This window comes from Parambassis ranga, chromosome 13 (assembly GCF_900634625.1).
Source record: "Parambassis ranga chromosome 13, fParRan2.1, whole genome shotgun sequence".
NCBI classification, from domain to species: Eukaryota; Metazoa; Chordata; class Actinopteri; family Ambassidae; genus Parambassis; species Parambassis ranga.
Genome location: NC_041033.1, coordinates 11,743,795 through 11,762,330, shown reverse-complemented (window position 1 = coordinate 11,762,330; position 18,536 = coordinate 11,743,795). Strand labels below are relative to the sequence as shown.

The window sequence follows — 18,536 nt, the reverse complement described above, 5'->3', positions numbered from 1 at the left end:
CAAGTGCATGCTGGGCTGGGCAAGGCATAATAATAAAAGTAATAGAAATAAATACAATCAAACAGTGAGCTGGAGTAAGATGGAAATGCTGCTTTTATACATTGCTCATCATTAATTGTGTTTTCCAATGTGGAAGGATGAAGAATATGAAATCGCAGAATATCTATTTTTACCAGGCTGATGAGACTGCTTTAATTTTGTAATAATACAGAGGAAAACCTAACATAAGAGAAAATCATGTAGTGCTTTGAGTCTGGTGATGCTGTCAGCCCTCGATAAAAACCCTTTTGGTGAAAGAGTTTGAGGTGAAAGAAAGAGAAGTAGCACACCGGCCACCTGCTGAGTAACAGTTCAGTGCTATTGATCCACCTGGTAGTCAAACTGGTAAGGCTAATATACTGCTGCCCACTGGTAAACACACACATCACACCATGAGGTGTCTGTAGTGTGCAGTTTAGCTGCCTGGTTAGACTGTTGCAGGTAGAATTTGTGCTTCTGTTTCACAGCAGATGGTACGAAGACAACTCAATGTGCAAAAAGAAGGTGACCCTCTCTGTCTGTGCAATGAAAGGTGAACTAATTAGCCGTGATGTACAACATGTGTTAACACTTAATGTATGCACACACAACTGGCCAACTGTCATACATGTCATAATCTGTAGATTGTTCTGTAGTAAAACTATGCACGGCATCATTTCCCCACCAGAACGCTCCCACCTCATATAAACAGTCAATTTTTTTTGCACATGATATCGATGGAGAAGTAACCTAAAGCGAAGCCTGAAGGCATTTTTACCTAAAACAAACACATTTCTAGTGATAAATATGCATTTAAATATCTATTAACACCTACATAATGACAGTAATTGACAGCATTAAACATTTTATTATTAAAAAATGCTTTGCCAAAGTATTGATCTTGAAGACTGATCATTATTGGGATGACGTGCACAGATCCAGCTTGTGTCTCTGCAATAGAAAGATTCACACCACCATAAAATGTCATAGTTGCAGTTATAAGTAGTCATGATTCTCCTCATAGACCACAAACTGTCACCACTCTAAAGGTCAACAACTTTTATAGATATGACACATCACTATGAGAACTTGACACATGTAATACTGGGGTCAATACTCAAAACAACAAACAAACATGATTTGTCACTTTAGAGTAAGTAATGCATTACTTACTCCCATCTTTAAACATCAGGACATATACTGGTCCTGTGATACGGAGGGTATACACAACAGTGTTAATATGTGTCTGTAAAGTCTACATTTCTCCAGAAACACAGCCACAGTATAATGCCACACAGCTGCTCATCTGTTACCTGTTGAAAAACAAGCTCTGCCTGTTTGGCTCTCAGGGAGGGTTTTCTGTTAGTCTGCTGCATCTGCAGGTGCTTGGAGAGATTTGATGTCATGTCCACAACAGTGGATAATATTTTCAGGCTTACATCATATTCGTGTTACCAAACTGAGGATTATAGCTGGACTGTCCAAGTTAAAGTATGAAATATAGGGTAAATCCCAGTGTTGTCTTAAGAAAATGCCAACAGAATTCAGCACCTGCACAAAAGTCCTTCATGTCCTCAACAACCTGCACAGCTCTGGATTGAGTTGGTTGTCGTCCCTATAGGCGCTGCTGTTCATCTGATTTGTCATGCAATCAAAGACTGCCTTTATGTTTGTTTTCCTAAACAAAGAAATGTAGTGCCTGTTACATGACTTTGTCATCTGATCTTGTGGAGGTCAGAGAAAACAGACGCTGGTTTTCCACTTGCTGCATCCACTCTCATTCACGGCTCCTTTGTCTCTGTCTTCCAGTTGCCCTGTTCCCCGTGGAGGATAATGGAACGGCTGTGGTTCTCTTTGCTGTTGCTGGCGGCAGCATGCAGGGGACAGCCGTGTCCGAAACGCTGCATGTGCCAGAGCCTTTCTCCGTCACTCGCTATCCTCTGCTCCAAGACGGGCCTGCTGTTTGTTCCTGCTGCCATCGATCGGCGCACGGTGGAGCTACGGCTTCAAGAGAACTTCATCACTGGTAACACACGCCAGTGATCAATTCTATTTAATCTGCCGCCAAAATTTAACTCACGCTTTGGAACACGCATCTTTTGCAGCACTTGCATCGGTTTACATAAAAACAGTGGCTGGTTGATAATAGGCAGCGTGTTTGCCTTATCTCAGAACACTTGGCTGGAAGAGTTATTTTAACACAAATGTTGGCTCAAAATAAATAACATTTCTCATAAGTCCAAACCTTTCTTTTTAACTTTAATACTTTTCTTTGTTTCAGTCTTTCCAATTGCATTCATGACTCATCTCCTTCTTATTTTAAAGAGCTACTTTGAAACCTACTTATTTTTAAGAACTCAAGTGTTGCTTCATTTTAATCAGGATTCCCATTAGCGCTCTGCTTCATAGTTCACCAAAACAAAGAACAAGCTGAAAGAAAAGACTGCTCTAACAGGGTCATGGAACATAATTTGTAGCTTTTATGAAATTCATTCAGTTTGGCACAAGCATGTGCAAAAATATATTGTTGGGGGGTGATTCCACATTCAGTCTGCTGTTAATTCAGTCTGCTGTTAATGTACTAATTTGACATAAATGATTTAAAGTAATACAGAACAACTGAAACAGAAAGAGAACAGTGTTGGTGCATCTCAGCTGATCATGCTCCAGCAGCATAATATGCACTTAAAGCTTGGTCGCCTGATTCAGAATGAACTCTGAGAATTTAAAGGAGGAGACTGGCCTCGGGCTGTAAGGGATCTGCCTGGTTGACAAAACAGAAGAATGTCAGATATATTCAGAGGACAGGCAATTTGGTGCTTTATAGACCAAAGAAAGGCTTTGAAATCTTTTATTTTTTTTAACTTGTTAGGAGGGATGTCACAATATCAGAATGTTGCCTGTGTCTATAGTAAAAACTTAGTTACACAGCAGTAGTAACAGTAAATCTTTTGCAAACTAATCAGATTCATCATTAATTGATTGTGTATTTTGTCTCATGCTTTGGGCAAAAGAATTACACTCAAAATGTAAGTGTATAAAAGAGGAGAAAGAAAATCTGTGATCATTACTTAACAATGTAAGTGATGTGTCATGGATAAGATCCTGAAATATAAAGCTATTGTAAGATTGTTTTTGGTGCTCTCCCATATACAAATACACATAGCAAGTGATATCACAGCAATAACAAGAAAACCTCTTTAAACAGCAGAAGCCTGCTTCATTTTTCATGAGAGATGAAGACGAGGAGGAGATGGAAGGAGGAGATACAACCATACATTATCAAGGTTACATATATTACCATACAAGTGGCATATATAGATGACACAAGGAAAATTGTCGGCAAATAAAATGGAGAAAGTATAAATTATTGAACAGCTTTAGTGGATATATAAATAAAGTGAGATTAGTTTAATCCCTGTGGAGGCGTGGCCTTTGAGGCAGTCTGGCCTAAGGAGGATTCTCATTTCGTGTCAGCGGCTGTCACCTGTCGTCTCACAATCTTAGCAACTGCAGTTGATTTAAAAGTTTACTCCTCTGCCATTAAAGGCTCACTGTGAGAAGTCTGCTATGCTCCATTGAAAAGCCTTATGCTGCATGTGAGAGCACAGCAGTGTGTGTGTGTGAGTAGAAGCAGACCTCATCTCAATAGATTTCTCTTAAGACTTCCCTTACTTATCTTCGACATCCTAACTTTACATCTAGAATTTATGAAAAGCTACAGAACATTATCAGCCTGAGTCATCTACTTCTATGAAAGCACCTCATTCTGTGGTCAGGCAATATAAAAATGACTTTTAGCACTCCAACTTTCAGCTCGATGTGTTTCTTTATCACTGTGTAATGTATAACCTTAGTTTCAGGTGACAGAGTCTTATTCTCTGTTTATTCCACTCACTCGCAGCTGTTCGAAGAAAGGACTTTGCCAACATGACCAGCTTGTTACATCTGACCCTGTCCAGAAACACCATCAGTCAGATCCTTCCGTCAGCTTTCAGTGACCTGCGGCGACTGAGAGCACTCCACCTGGACTCTAACAGATTAACTGTGATCAAGGTAAGATGGATGTTAGATGGTGGGTGGAATAAGAAATGATGTACAGATACAGCACACATCATAAAATACTCACAGCTTCACCTATTCACTTTTTCAACATCCAGGATGACCATTTTAAAGGACTGACCAACCTTCGTCATCTGATCCTGGCTAACAACCAGCTCCACTCCATATCGCCTCATGCCTTTGATGACTTCCTGTCCACACTGGAGGACCTGGACCTCAGTTACAACAACCTGGCCCAGGTGCCCTGGGACACAATCGGGCGCTTAACCAATGTCAACACCCTAAACATGGATCATAACCTCATAGAAAATGTTCCACAGGGGGTATTTACCAACCTGCACAAACTGGCCAGGTAAGAAAATGAACAGGAGAATTAAACAATGTACACATTCAATGCTACACCACATCTTTAGCTAATAATATTCCTCTCTTTACTCATTATATCTATCCATCCATTTCTCCCAACACCACGTCTGTTAACAGGCTAGACATGACGTCCAACAAACTGAAGAAAATTCCCCCGGACCCGTTGTTCCTGAGAATCCCAGTATATGCCAAGTCCAAAGGCTCGCCCCTCTCCTCCCTTGTGTTGAGTTTTGGTGGTAACCCCCTTCACTGTAACTGTGAACTTCTGTGGCTGAGAAGACTAACCAGAGAAGATGACCTCGAGACGTGCGCCTCTCCACCTGACCTCAGTGCCAAGTATTTCTGGACAATACCTGAAGAGGTCTGTTCATTCTCATACAACATTTTGATCTAATCTAATCTAATAACACAGATAGAAACACCGATTTGCAACCTTATCTCTTTTTGTGCCCGTTAGGAGTTTATTTGTGACCCACCGGTTCTGACCCGCAAGTCACCCCATACTGTGGCCATGGAAGGCCAGCCTGCCAGTCTGAAGTGCAAAGCAAATGGTGATCCAGAGCCTGAAGTTCACTGGATCAGCCCTGAAGGGCGACTAATATCTAATGGCTCCAGGTATTAGCTCGATCCCAGTCGAAACCTACTGGTTAGGATTAAGTCATGATTTGACTTAACAGACTCTTGTGCATCCAAGACAGTGAGACAGTGCATCTTAGAAAATTTATGCCATAGCTGTAGCAATAGTAGGATGTGAGTTCTTGAACTATGTGGGTCTAAATGAGGTCAGAATCACCTCAAATTTTTCATCTTGGTGTTTGGCATACCTGTTTTGCATGAGAATACTTCATTGATAACATGAACAGTTTTGATTTGATGGTACTTCTTTGCATTCATCAATATCTAAATGAGCTAGTTTTAGCTGGGCAGCATTGTTGTCTTTTATGGTGTTAATCCTAAAATTTAAGAAGAAGAAGCACAATCAGTCGGAAACACACTCCTCGGCCTGGCAGTCATAGTGATTCTGAATAGAGTCCAGGTGGATGCTGGTGGTAAATGTTCTGCCAGCCCAATTTTGAGTCTACAGCATTACAAAAGTATCTTATTTGAATGAGCCAGCAGATGAAGCTTAGAAGGAAAAGAAGCAGAGAGATAAGGAAATAAGAATAAGCTCTCCATGTGTACTTCATCACATCTTATTTCCATTTGTTTCAGAACTTTAGTTTTCCCTAATGGGAGCCTGGAGATCAATGTAACAACGCTGAAAGATTCAGGAAACTTCACCTGCATCGCCTCTAATGCAGCAGGTGAATCCACAGGAAGGGTGGAGTTGGTTGTCACAGCAATGCCCCATCTGGCAAACAGCACAAGCCGGAGTCGAGATCCCTCCTCGGAACCTGCCCCCTCTGACATCCTGACCTCCTCCAAGGTTGCGCTGCCTAACAACGAGACAAGAGGGGCTGACAGGAGGGTCTCATTGGTGGAACTGACAGGAAACTCTGCCCTCATTAGATGGAGCAGTCAAGCTCCTACATCTGGAGTCAGGATGTTCCAGGTCCAGTACAACAGCTCTGGGGACGACACTCTGGTTTACAGGTTGGTGTATCTGTCTGTGTGCCCCAAGTATCTTATTGTTACTGATCTGTGGAGACATTTATGGATCTTTTGAAGCATATTAGTCAAATGTATTTGTGCGCCTGCACAAGTTTAAGTGTGTGTGTTTAGCTGTGTGTGAGTTAATCGGAACAATCAGCCACTGCTATGAGGATGAGAGGAGATGATAGATGGTATACGAGGAGATTAGCGCTATCCAGTCGTAAAACTCTAATCAACTGAAATGATGAAGACATCTGTAGTGGAACAGAGCCATTGTCACTGAATAGAGGGGAGCTGGAGCCAAATATGAGGAATATCCGATGAGCAAGTTTTACTGCTCGCCTCCTCATTTGCTTCATTGTAGCGCTGCGGGCCTTCACAGCCGGTGTTTTCATTATTTCTTTCTGAATGGGATACTTTTCCATGTTTTCAATGCATTGGACACTATCACTATGACTGGTTTAATGTAGGAAAAGACCATTAACAGATACATTTTGTGTGCATGCCATGTTACAGCAAAGAAAAAAAAGCCAAGTCTAAAAAAAAAGAAATGGGAATGAACACCCAGAGAATTCTAATGTTACTGTTGAAATGAGCGTCATGATGCACAGAAGGTCATTCTGTGGTCAATTATGTTAATCATACAACTACTGTGAGGCCTCTTTGAGGCTCGCCCAACTTAAATATCTATCATGATCCTCACTGTCCATATAACAGCAGCAAGTTTTTCACCAAAAGACGACTGCAAAATTTGCCAGTTCCTCTGCAAAATGCCAAACTACATCCATCCATATATAGTGTTGTTATTTTGAGATAGATAGAAGTACTTTTTTCATCCCATCCCAACTAAAATTATTAGTTAAGAGTCTTTCATTAATTTATATAATATATCAGTCATATGTTTACAGGCTGAAATCACATTAAAGCAGATTTTACGCATGGATTCTAAACAATGTGCAAAGAATTAGGTCCAGCCTTTGTCTGGAGTTGCCCTTTTATAAATGCAGCTCACAGCAGGATATAATCCGTGTCACAAGTGCTCTGAATACCAGGAAATGTGCCTTAGAAAAGCATGACAAGGGAGGAGGACTGAGGATGAATGTATTTAAATGTATTTACACTGTTAACAAATGAATGTGTACAAACAAGCAGTGTGCATAATGAGTATAAAGTAGCAACTCCACATCATCCACTCACTGTCCGTTCTCAGGACAGTTACTTTGCTCTATACACAAATCGGCTCAATCGGACACTACACAGATTTATTAGCAGGGCGCAGGAGGGATAAAGCCCAGTTAAAGTCCAGCTGACATTTGTGTTCTCAACTACAGCTCCTCTGGGTGATGTCTAAAAAATTTCGGTGCAGCAGTGCTTATGTGAAAGAAGCTTTAGATAGGCAGGTTGTTTCCTGCCGCTGCTAGTGGTTTGTCTCCCTCCAGTATGGTGTATTGATGGCTCGATTTATCTTTGATACTGAATGTTTCTCTGCATGTCAGTAGGGGAGATGTTTCTCTGCAGTCTTCCTCACCTACTCTGCTGTTTCCTCTTAGAACTGCTATAACTAACTGTGCCCTATTGAAGCTGAGGGTAAAACCTCCAGTTAACTACCACAAGGGACTTGTGGGTGTTTCAGTTAACATCTCTAAATGATTTGCACTCTTGGAGCACCATTCACATTTTCTATGTGCTATAACATTGTTCTCCTCCAAAAGTCTGGGAAAGTCCTGATTTTCATGTGTTATGGAGTTACCATGGCAACAGATAGGGAAAACCTCCTAGATCTTGTTCTGAGTGACGGGTGGCGTTAATACTATCACACCATTTATTTATTCCTCTTTCCTGACGTGCAAATGAAATGGTTGAGTATATCACTCTGTCTTCTGTGATTACAGAGGTAAATCAGAAATGTCTTCAATGTCCTACCAAATTGTTTGCTCACCAATTTAGCCTTTTTACTTTTGATCAACAGCTGAAATTGTCTCTCAGGGGAAATAATGTCTCTGATAGAAACAAATCTATTCATGTTGACAGGAGAAACAGACAGCTCCTCTTTATTCAACAGTCAACACAACATGGACCTGTCTTGTGCTCCAAAATGTGATCCTAAAGTTAATTCTCAGCAAGAGAGGACACTTGTTTATTCAGAAGGTTTAGCAAACCGTGAGACAAGCAGTGTTTTTCCCACAGAGCAAATGTCCATCTGCAACCAAGCCGATCAATGATGTGGGGCTGTAGGTATATGTGTTTATGTTTGTGTGCATATTTTATAATGACTAAACAATCAGACACAACACAAACTGTATTTTAATAAGCTAGGTAGCCCCTCACTGCTATGTGCAATAATAATATAAGACAGGCTAATCCAAATTATTAAAATACTCCACCTAGAGCAACCTAAGCAAAAGTGTTATAAATGGCAATCTGCTCCATCAACAAGCTTCTTCACTATCCATCATATGTATTAATAGTGATGTAAACATGCTATTGTGAGGCTAAAGCAGAAAACAACACCTCCTGTCCCTTCAATCCATCATATGCTGTCTTGTCTCTGTAAAAGCTGTATTACATAACTGCTAATGTAGTCATATAGCCTATAAATACCAGCTGTAAGCGTATCCAATATATGACAGTCAGTTGCTGTGAAGGAGCTAGAGGAAATGATGAAAAAAAAACATTTACAAAAAAACCACAGTTCATTTTTTTTGCTGCAATTTTTTTAGTTTTTCTCCCAGTGAGTAATGGCAAAATAACAAACAAATAAAATAAACTAAAAAACAGACACAGTGAGCTGTTAGAGGAGGAGCTGCAGGTGACAAGCTGCACACCTCCAACTCCAAAGCCAAGATAACCAACTCTCTTGTGCCCTGTGTGGAAAAGAATTTGTACCGTGTGGAGCATGAAATCAGATTGTGTGGTTATATTTTACTGTCTGTTATTACAAGGTGTTGGGTTGTAAATGCCAGAAGTGGTTCTGCAGCTGTATTCTGACAAAGCAGCTGCAAGGAGTGATTATAGTTGCAGAGATAGTCAACACTGTTCTTGCTGTTAGTACAGTAATACAAACATAACATGACTACAGTATTAGGCTGGAAGGTCAACAAATAAACATGAAGCATTTTAGTCCAGGTAAACCTTGTTTATGCGGGAAGTAGTTTCCATGCTGTGACAACATGCCATGTCATATGTTCATATAAGTAAGCAGATGAATTATTGCCTTATTCTAGTTATTCTACTTTGATTACATGATAATATTCATCGTATCCTAATCAAGTATGAAGAAAAACACTACATGTGTGATGCTTTAGTTTAATTTCCTGTAATCTTCCTCAGATGAGATCATGGCTGCATCATGAGTCTGACACCACACATGTCATCATTGAGATTATCATCCATTAGATGCATCAACACGGCACCAGCTCAGTTCTGAGTAAAAGACAAAAAATGAAACAGCTCTGAGTGTGTGCAAATGTGTTCAGTTCCTCTCTTCTATCTTCCTTTGGTCAATATCCATTAGGTTGAGGCACACTGCCATGAAAGGAGACAAGGTGGGAGGGGGTGGAGAGAGGGCACAAAGTGCTGAGGACTGTGGAAGACAGGAAAGAGAAAACAACATGGGCTCTGCTGCTGTGGAGGAGGCCATGTGAGCGTTCTGTTGGTTATTTTTGTTACTTTTCATGTCAGTGTATCATTATACTAGTGATTAATGCCACAACTGTTGATGCTTGATCAATACTATAGATTCAAACTGACAGATAAAAATTATGTTGTAATGAGAAAATGAAAAGATTGCTTTGTGATACATGCATAGATGAGAACATGAATACACACACAGCACATTAGAGCTGTTTGCCATAGATGAAGGCTAAAAGAGCGGAGCTACAAATAAATCGGTCCAGCTGAGGTTCCGCTTCACAGCTTCTTGTAATCTATACGTTGCCCTTGGTGTCCTTTTTATTTTACTTTTACCAAGAGGGCAGCTCAAATTAGAACAACTGCCGCTTTAGAAGGACTACCAATTGTCTGGAGATTTTCAGCAGTCCAGCACATAAAGACAGCTCTCTGAGGCCGATTCAAAACCCCATGACTACTTGCGATCAATGCTATTATAAGACTGAGTATGTGTGAGTGTGTGCATTCGTGTGGAGGTACTTAGAAATCATTGATGTTAGTTAACCCTGCACTTTAAGACATGTTCTTCAAAACCCCTTGACTAATGTGATCAATGAAGCGTAGATGAATGAATGAAGGAACGGATAAAATAATGAGTTGAATGAGAATGAGAGAAACCAAACATTACAGCAGACTGCTTTCTTTTTCACAAGTAGCAGGCTAGATTCATGTTATTTCTAAAAACCATACCATAATAATAAGAAGCGACAAATGCAATGTCAGAATAGTTACATATCAACAAATCTACAATAATACTTTCCTTGTGTGTGTGTGTGTGTGTTTTTTTTTAATTGGCGTAAACCTGTTAAAGGGAAGAAGGCAGCCAAGCCTGTTACACTGTCTGTATATTTTCTCTTTTATGTCACAGTAGTGGCTTCAAGAGGGCAGCTTCCAACCGGGACAAACAAAAGTTTGATTCTGATTCATTATGAGCATTTTCTGCTGTTTTTGTTTGGTTGGTGTGAGGTCTTGTTCCCATTAATAAAGCACATTAGTTAAAAAAAGAGCTTGCCTGCTGTGCAGAACGCATATCTTGAAATTGTGTTCCCTGATGTGTTTTTGCAAAAATGCAGAGGCAGTGATGTAAACAGTAGACAGCTGATGTCATAATCCCCCCTCAATCTCCCTCCAACTGACACACTTCTTTATTGACACACACAGTCTTTTTTATGTTCCGGGTCGAACCTAACCATCAATCAGCGGAACTGATAAAGCCTTGTGGATAAGCAGTAAAGCCTTCCAGATAAGTAGTAAAACACTGCACTTAATTCTGACTCAACAATTTACAACTTGGATGAGATTTAAGAATCTACACACACACACACACACACGTTTCTTATCAATGTGATGATACCCTGGCGTTAGGTTGGTTCTCTCCTTGAGGGTGCTGTCTTGTGTGAGGCACGTCCTTACCATCTCTGTGGCTTCTGATGTAGGGATGCAGGTGAACAAGGAGGTGACATCACATATGAGACACTGAAGAGGGACCCCACCGGAAACTACAAGAAGAAATTAAAGCTGCAAGCAGCGATGATCGGGCCCTCGCACTCCGCGCGACCGCCCCCTCCCCGTCACACCGTCCCTTCCCACCCCCGCTCCCCCCACGAGCTGCGCCGATTTTGCCAGCGGTGGGAAGAAGCAGAGATGTGTCAGTGCAACAAATCTCTCAATATATGTAAAAATTGTTAGTGTGCAGTAACCTCCTCTTTACAGTAGGTGGCGCTGTCCACAGATGTCCACACGTGGTCGGGGTCGGGTCTGTATCACATGTAAAAAATTTGAGGATTTTAGGAGCATCCGTGGTGGAGTTATATCAGTTGCAGTACCGTATGTGTCCACTGGGTGGAGCCAGACACCATGAGAATAGTGGAGACCCGTCTGTGCATCAAACCTCAAAAAACATTTGATTCATACATGAAAAATGTCCAGAAGCAGTTACTTCCGGTTTCCTGTAGGTGGCGCTGTGCAGGTGACTCATGAGCATGCAGACGTGTGGGGGAACGGACCGTTAGGACATGAAAAAAATTTGAGGACGCTAGGACGATGCACGGCGAAGTTATAAGCAGTTGATGTTTCATGGCGAATGTTCAACAGTCGCCACCGCCACGGGCAGCATGATACAGAAAACCACACAGGTGTCTCTGTGGGACGTCAAATCTGTGATCCTCATTTCGCTGTGTAATGACAGGGAAGGATTAAACAGAGTGCATGTCAGTGAAGAACATGGCACTTCCTGTCTCCACCACAAGGGAGCGCCATAGATCATGATGACATAGAGACGTTCAGGGAGGGGCTCTGACCACGTGCAGAAAGTTTGAAGCCGTTTGGAGCAAGTATGTAGGAGAGAGAGCTGTTCGTGTATGAATGGCGAAGTGACGCCACAGCGGCCACGCCCTTTAACTTAGAGAAAAGCTTTTGATAACTTTTGATCAGCATGGTCTCTAGGTGACAGCGACCGAATATGAAGTCAATCGGTCGAAATCCCTAGGAGGAGTTCGTCCGCATACCAAAGGTGGAAATCGCTGAAATTTGACCGCCTAAATCAAAATGGCTGACTTCCTGTGTGGTCTAGATCAATGGTGCAAGAGACTTTTATGTGCGCCTGGACGTGTTCTGTGTGTGAGCCGATTTTTGTCTTCCTACTCCAAAAAAACCCCTATGGAGAGGGGTATTTTAAAAATTCAAGGGGGCGCCATTGAGCCATTTTGCCCCGCCCACTTACGAGACCCCCATCAGTTGCTAGTACATGCCCCCGAGAATGTGTGTATGAATTTTCATGATCATAGAAGGTCATTAAGGTCATTAAATACTCAAACGTAATCTCAAGGCGAAGGATCAACAGTTGGCGCCCCGCCACACGGACACCATTGCACGCAGCTTCACGGCCTTCATAGTGTAGCTTCACCAACTAGTTGGGAAGGTTCTAGAGGTAAAATGAAGTTGATGCTGTCAACTATGTAGGAGCAGTACACGTCAGAGTAAAAAGAGGCCATTTCCTGTTACCAGCAGGGGGCGCCACGAGTAAGTAAGGGTTTCAACATATGGAGGCATTCAGGGCGGAGCCCTCGTCATGCTCATAAAGTTTGAAGACGTTTGGATAAAGTATGCAAGCGTGAGAGCCGTTCAAAGTTACATGGCGAAATCATGAATCGTCGCCAGACTTTGGCGAGCCACAGAGGCCACGCCCTGTAAGTTAGAGAAAAGCTTTTGATAACTTTTGATCAGCAGGTCCTTTAGGTGACCTCCAGCAAATTTCAGGTCAATCGGGCAACAGCTCTAGGAGGAGTTCGCTCACATACCAATGGTGTAAATCGCCAAAATCGCCATTTTCCATCCAAGATGGCGGACTTCCTGTTGGGTTAAGGTCATGGTGTCAAGAGACTTTTTGGTGCGTCTTGGTATGATAAACATGTGTACCGATTTTCGTGCACCTACTCCAAACTAAGCCAAATGCAAGGGGTGTTTTGAAAATTTCAAGGGGGCGCTGTAGAGCCATTTTGCCCTGCCCCTTTGCAGCGACCACAAAATATCAAATTTTTCGCCACCCCTGATGAGTGTGCAAAGTTTCGTGAGTTTTCGTGCATGGCAAAGGGGTGAAAAATGCAGTTAAACAGGCAGGCAAATAATAAGAATAATAAACACAGCAATTATAATAGGGCCTTCGCACCACTCGGTGCTCGGGCCCTAATAAACACAGCAATTACAATAGGGCCTTCGCACCACTCGGTGCTCGGGCCCTAACTAGTCAGCTACCTACAAAAACTGGAGAAGGACCAAATCATCAACCGCAAGCTCTACTTTCGACTGTATCCTGGGGAAGCCACTCCACGCCTGTATGGACTCCCCAAGATACACAAGGAAGGAGTCCCCCTCAGACCCATCGTCAGCAGCACAAACTCAGTCACATAAAACGTGGCTAAGCACTTGGCTGAACTCCTGACACCACTGGTAGGTGACACACCACATCACATCCACAACTCTCAGGACTTTGTGAACAAGGTGGAGAAGATCCAAATGGACCCAGATGACACCATGGTCTCATTTGATGTCACCTCCTTGTTCACCTGCATCCCTACATCAGAAGCCACAGAGATGGTAAGGACGTGCCTCACACAAGACAGCACACTCAAGGAGAGAACCAACCTAACGCCAGACCACATCTGTGACCTGCTGGACCTCTGCCTGACCACCACTTATTTCCAGTACAATGGGAACTTTTACAGACAGAAGCACGGCTGTGCGATGGGATCACCTGTGTCTCCTATTGTGGCCAACCTCTACATGGAAGAAGTGGAGAGAAGAGCCCTGAGTTCCTATCCTGGAACCACCCCCACCCACTGGTTCAGATATGTGGATGACACCTGGGTCAAAATCAAGACCAACGAAGTGGAACGGTTCACAGAACACATCAACGCAGTGGATAACAACATCAAGTTCACTCGCGAGGACACCAAGGACAACAATCTGGCCTTCTTGGACTGCACAGTACATATTGAGGAGGACAGGAGCCTCAATGTGGAAGTGTACAGAATACCCACACACACGGACCAGTACCTGTTGTTTGATTCACACCACCCACTGGAACACAAACTGTACCCACCAGCTCAGAGGGGAAGAAGAAGGAGCAACACCACATCAGGAAGGCCCTGCAAACATGTGGCTACCCGAAGTGGGCACTCATTAAAGCCACAAAAACAAGACCCCCCAACAACAAGAAGAAGGACAACACCAGGCGGAGAAAGAACATCTCCATTCCATATGTGTCAGGAGTATCAGAGAAACTCTGCAGGATCTTCAACAACCATGACATCCCGGTCCATTTCAAACCGATGACAACACTGAGACAGAGACTGGTTCACCCGAAGGATAAGATTCCCAGGGAGAAACACAGCAATGTGATATATGCAGTCCAGTGCAGTGAGGAATGCTCTGATCTGTACATTGGAGAAACTAAACAACCACTCCACAGAAGAATGGCTCAGCACAGGAGAGCCACCTCTTCAGGACAAGACTCAGCTGTTCACCTCCACCTCAAAGACAAAGGACACTCCTTTGAGGACAACAATGTTCACATTTTAGACAGGGAGGAAAGGTGGTATAAAAGAGGAGTCAAGGAAGCCATCTATGTTAAGCTGGAAAAACCTTCCCTTAACAGAGGTGGTGGCCTCAGACATCATCTTTCTACCACATACAATGCAGTGATTCCATCCATTCCCAGGAAGTTTGCACATACTCACAGCAAGAACAAAGGGCTGTCAACCAGTCCCCCTCCGGCAGTTTCATAGTCGTTAGCCAGTCGTTAGACTCACCTGGCCCAGTCAGCCAGAACATCAGAGGTAAGTATGGAAACATTTAGTGCTATTGTTTGTAAGTTTTTTTAAGTTTTACCCAGACCCACCCACTGAGGTCTGTAACCACATATAAACCATGTTTCCCCACCAAACAGTTAGAACTGATGAAGCTGCTTGGATGAGCAGCGAAACGTCTTCTAGAAAACTCTACAAGTCCAGACGCCTTGCTTCAATCTTCTCTACGTATGATGACCTGGATGACTGAGAATCTTCATCAACATCTTGTTGCATTACCATATCCTCTTCTGAAACATTTTCTCCTTGATATTTTATTGCACTTAGTGTGTCTGTTTCTCACAGCAGACAAAACAAGAGTCACATGACCAACGTCGACAAAGCCTGTATGATGTAACCAGTACATTTTTGAAGAGCTGTTTTGAGTCTCTCTGGGAGGCTCTGACTGTCGCCATGTTATCAGCCTCACCGTCCATGCTGGGAGTCATGGCCATAATTATGTGCAATCTTAAGTAGAGCTGTTATCGGGCCATAAAAGTTTGGCCTGACAGCTTTTTATAGCCTGACATTATTCAAATGTGCGCAGGCACACAGCTGTTTTTGTCATTTATACATGTTTAACATAATGTTGGCCACTTGGAAGTTGGAACTAAAAAAATAAAATAGGTCCTCTGTAATATCATAACATTGCATTTAATCAAAACTCGTCACATGACCACTCATTTACTGTGCAAACCGGAGCGCAAGCCTAAAATGATACAAATTAACCCGCCTGAACCCACTGGTTCGGCCAAAAATCTTCAGCTATAGTCTCCTAATCTCTCTAATCTCAGCTCTAAAAAAGTCCTTATACAATTAAAACAAGTCAGTTAGATATATAAATCACATTAGAAAGGTACTGTACTATTGACACAGCAGCTATAATGTCGGCAGAGTTACCATTGAAATGCAGACCCAATAAGACTCGGTCTGCATGTACAACAGATTGTAACCATACACACAGCAACCGTGACTCATTTTTTTCTAAAATGTAATCTGCCAGTTCAGTCAGGTTCAAAACCTCGCTGAAATATGCATCAGTGTATGTAACAGGAATGCAGATGAGTCTGTCAGGCACAAGAACACCTTAAATCTATTAGATAAACATGTTGATTTCAAAGAATTTAACAATCTCGCCATGTCTTGCTGGATACTGCGACACACACCAGCACAGCATGCTGTATTACTTTTTCACAGACACCAGCCACCAGCTGCCAATGCCCACTCCATACAGCATGCACTTTATTTCAGGTATGGAAGCATGATGGCGTTGAAGGTGTGTTTACAGCACATTAACCTTTAGTCATAAATGTAAAGCCCCATCATGGATGCATTCACACAAACACTTCAAACTCTATTTCCAAAGCACACCTTTGCTCCTTCTCAGTATTCTCAGCACTTCTTCCGTCTGGATCGGTATGTGTGACTTCAATGTTAAGTGTGTGTGTGTGTGTGTGTGTGGACACATTTTTGTGATTGTGTTTTTATATGTGTGTGTGTAGCCAGGTTAAAATAAAGAATTTTATTCTCCTAACATTTTCCTCATCAGGCAAGGGCAAAAGGAGGTCAATATAAATATTTTCCTACAGGGGCACACACACAGACACACTGTGACATAACGTTCTCTCTGTCTAGCTACTTTTTTTCTGGTAGCCTGATCATATGATTTGTGGTTCTTTGGACTACAGTCTGTGTGACTGAGGACACAGTAAATGAAAGCATTCATTAATGCCGGTTCACTGGAAGCAGATGGCTGCCCTCATGCCTGTTTATCAATTCCGCCTGCCTTATTTAAGGTTAAAGTTACTTTGCACATTATGTGGCATTAGTAAATTAATTTGACAACATATGGAAAACCGCATGAGCAAGAGAGAAGAAACAGAAAAAGAATATGTGTATGCAACTTATGCAACCGAGCAAGCAGGTACATACATAATTTTTATCAATAGGAGAAAAAAAACATGACAATGAGTTCTTGTTGACACTTAAACATTCTTCACCTCAGTTTCTTTTATACATATACATTTGAAAACATCACTCATGTGACTCACACATGTGTAAACAAGAAGAGTGAGTATAGCGTAATTTACAGTCGCTGCATTATTTTATTACCATCAGCTGTAATGTATGCTGTTTGGACACAGGAAGTGATTATCTGAATGTGTACAAGTGAGAAAAAGACAAATTAAGTTGCACTCCACTCTTCAGCTCAAGGAGCCACGTTTTTACAAGAGCACTGTAGGTTACCTGTTTAAATCAGATCTGTTGACATGGGGATGAAAAACACATCAATCAAAGCCTCCTGCGGTAAATCGAGTGACTGAGTTTGTCTTGACTAGCTCCATTTCACACTAAATTACAATTTAATGAGAGAGTGGAGGCCAAGTGCACGCGACCTTGGAGCGGGAAACAATATATTATATGCCTCATGAAAAGAGAGACATACAGTAAGAACTATTGCTTTATGCTGAGTGGCAGCCACTCACTGCACTGGATCAATACCAGAAATAATTTTGAGGAATTTAGTGGCTCACTTAGTCACTTAGTCACTTAAAAGTAATGCTTTTAGAGGCTGTTGTGCTGCTTACATGCTCACACACACATAGCAGGGAAGGTTGATGTATGGCATTTTAAAGGTCACTGCTGATAGCAGCATTTTTGGACTAAAGCTGCTGTGAGAGGTTATTTTCTGCTGATAATGTGTCTGTTTGTAGGAACAACATTTCTATCTAGTTGTGTCACACTGCACCATCGCTGTACACTTTCGAATAATATTACTGCCACTTGAATACATACTGCAGATTAAGCTCACACACACTAAAAAAACAGGACATATCTGCCAAATCATAACACTCACATGAGCTCATGTGACCCCCCCACAGACACACACACACACACACACACACACACACTGTAAGCAGTGAGCAGTCAGTTTTCTGTCAGTCATTGTCATTTAATTGAATGATTCACTGCATACAGACTAATGAGCTTAAGGGCCTAATGACAAATGAATGTCCACACACACACTCTTGCATGGCTGGTACCAGTTGTATTTGTGCCAATTAAATGCAGAACTAATGAGTCAGATCAGAGAGGTTAAGTTCAAAGACACTGAAGACATGGTCTGTTTAGTCATCCCTCTGTCTTTTTATCTTTCACTGCCTGCTGTCTTACGTTTTTCTGTGTAAGCACATTCTGAGTCTGTTTTACTTTTTTCTCCTCTAGTGTCAATGTCACTTTCCTACTTGTTGCCCTACTTTATTTTTTGTTGCCTTTCCCGCATCTCTATTTGTCCTCCTGTCTTTATCCTGACACCATGCTTTCCTATTCTTCCTTATTCTCTTATTTTGCTCTGCCTTCCTTGCTTTCCTCTCCTCTCCTGAATATTTGTGATGCTCAGCACAACACCGCCAGCCGTCCGACCTATAATCCCCTTGTTTGGCGTGTTGTTGCTGTTTTCATCACGGTCTCAAATCGATGCTT

The 18,536-nt window shown here is 42.1% G+C and overlaps 1 protein-coding gene across 1 annotated transcript in view; it reads left to right on the top strand.

The window, feature by feature from the left end:
- Positions 1–1,851: 1,851 nt before the first annotated feature.
- The window catches only part of LOC114444859 (leucine-rich repeat and fibronectin type III domain-containing protein 1-like protein), a 55,010-nt gene continuing 38,325 nt past the window's right edge, over positions 1,852–18,536 (top strand). The window contains exons 1-6 of the mRNA XM_028419724.1: positions 1,852–2,044; positions 3,923–4,074; positions 4,179–4,432; positions 4,564–4,807; positions 4,904–5,061; positions 5,659–6,039. Of these exons, the coding sequence (XP_028275525.1) occupies positions 1,852–2,044; positions 3,923–4,074; positions 4,179–4,432; positions 4,564–4,807; positions 4,904–5,061; positions 5,659–6,039 (1,382 nt within the window). The remainder of the gene's footprint in view (positions 2,045–3,922; positions 4,075–4,178; positions 4,433–4,563; positions 4,808–4,903; positions 5,062–5,658; positions 6,040–18,536) is intronic.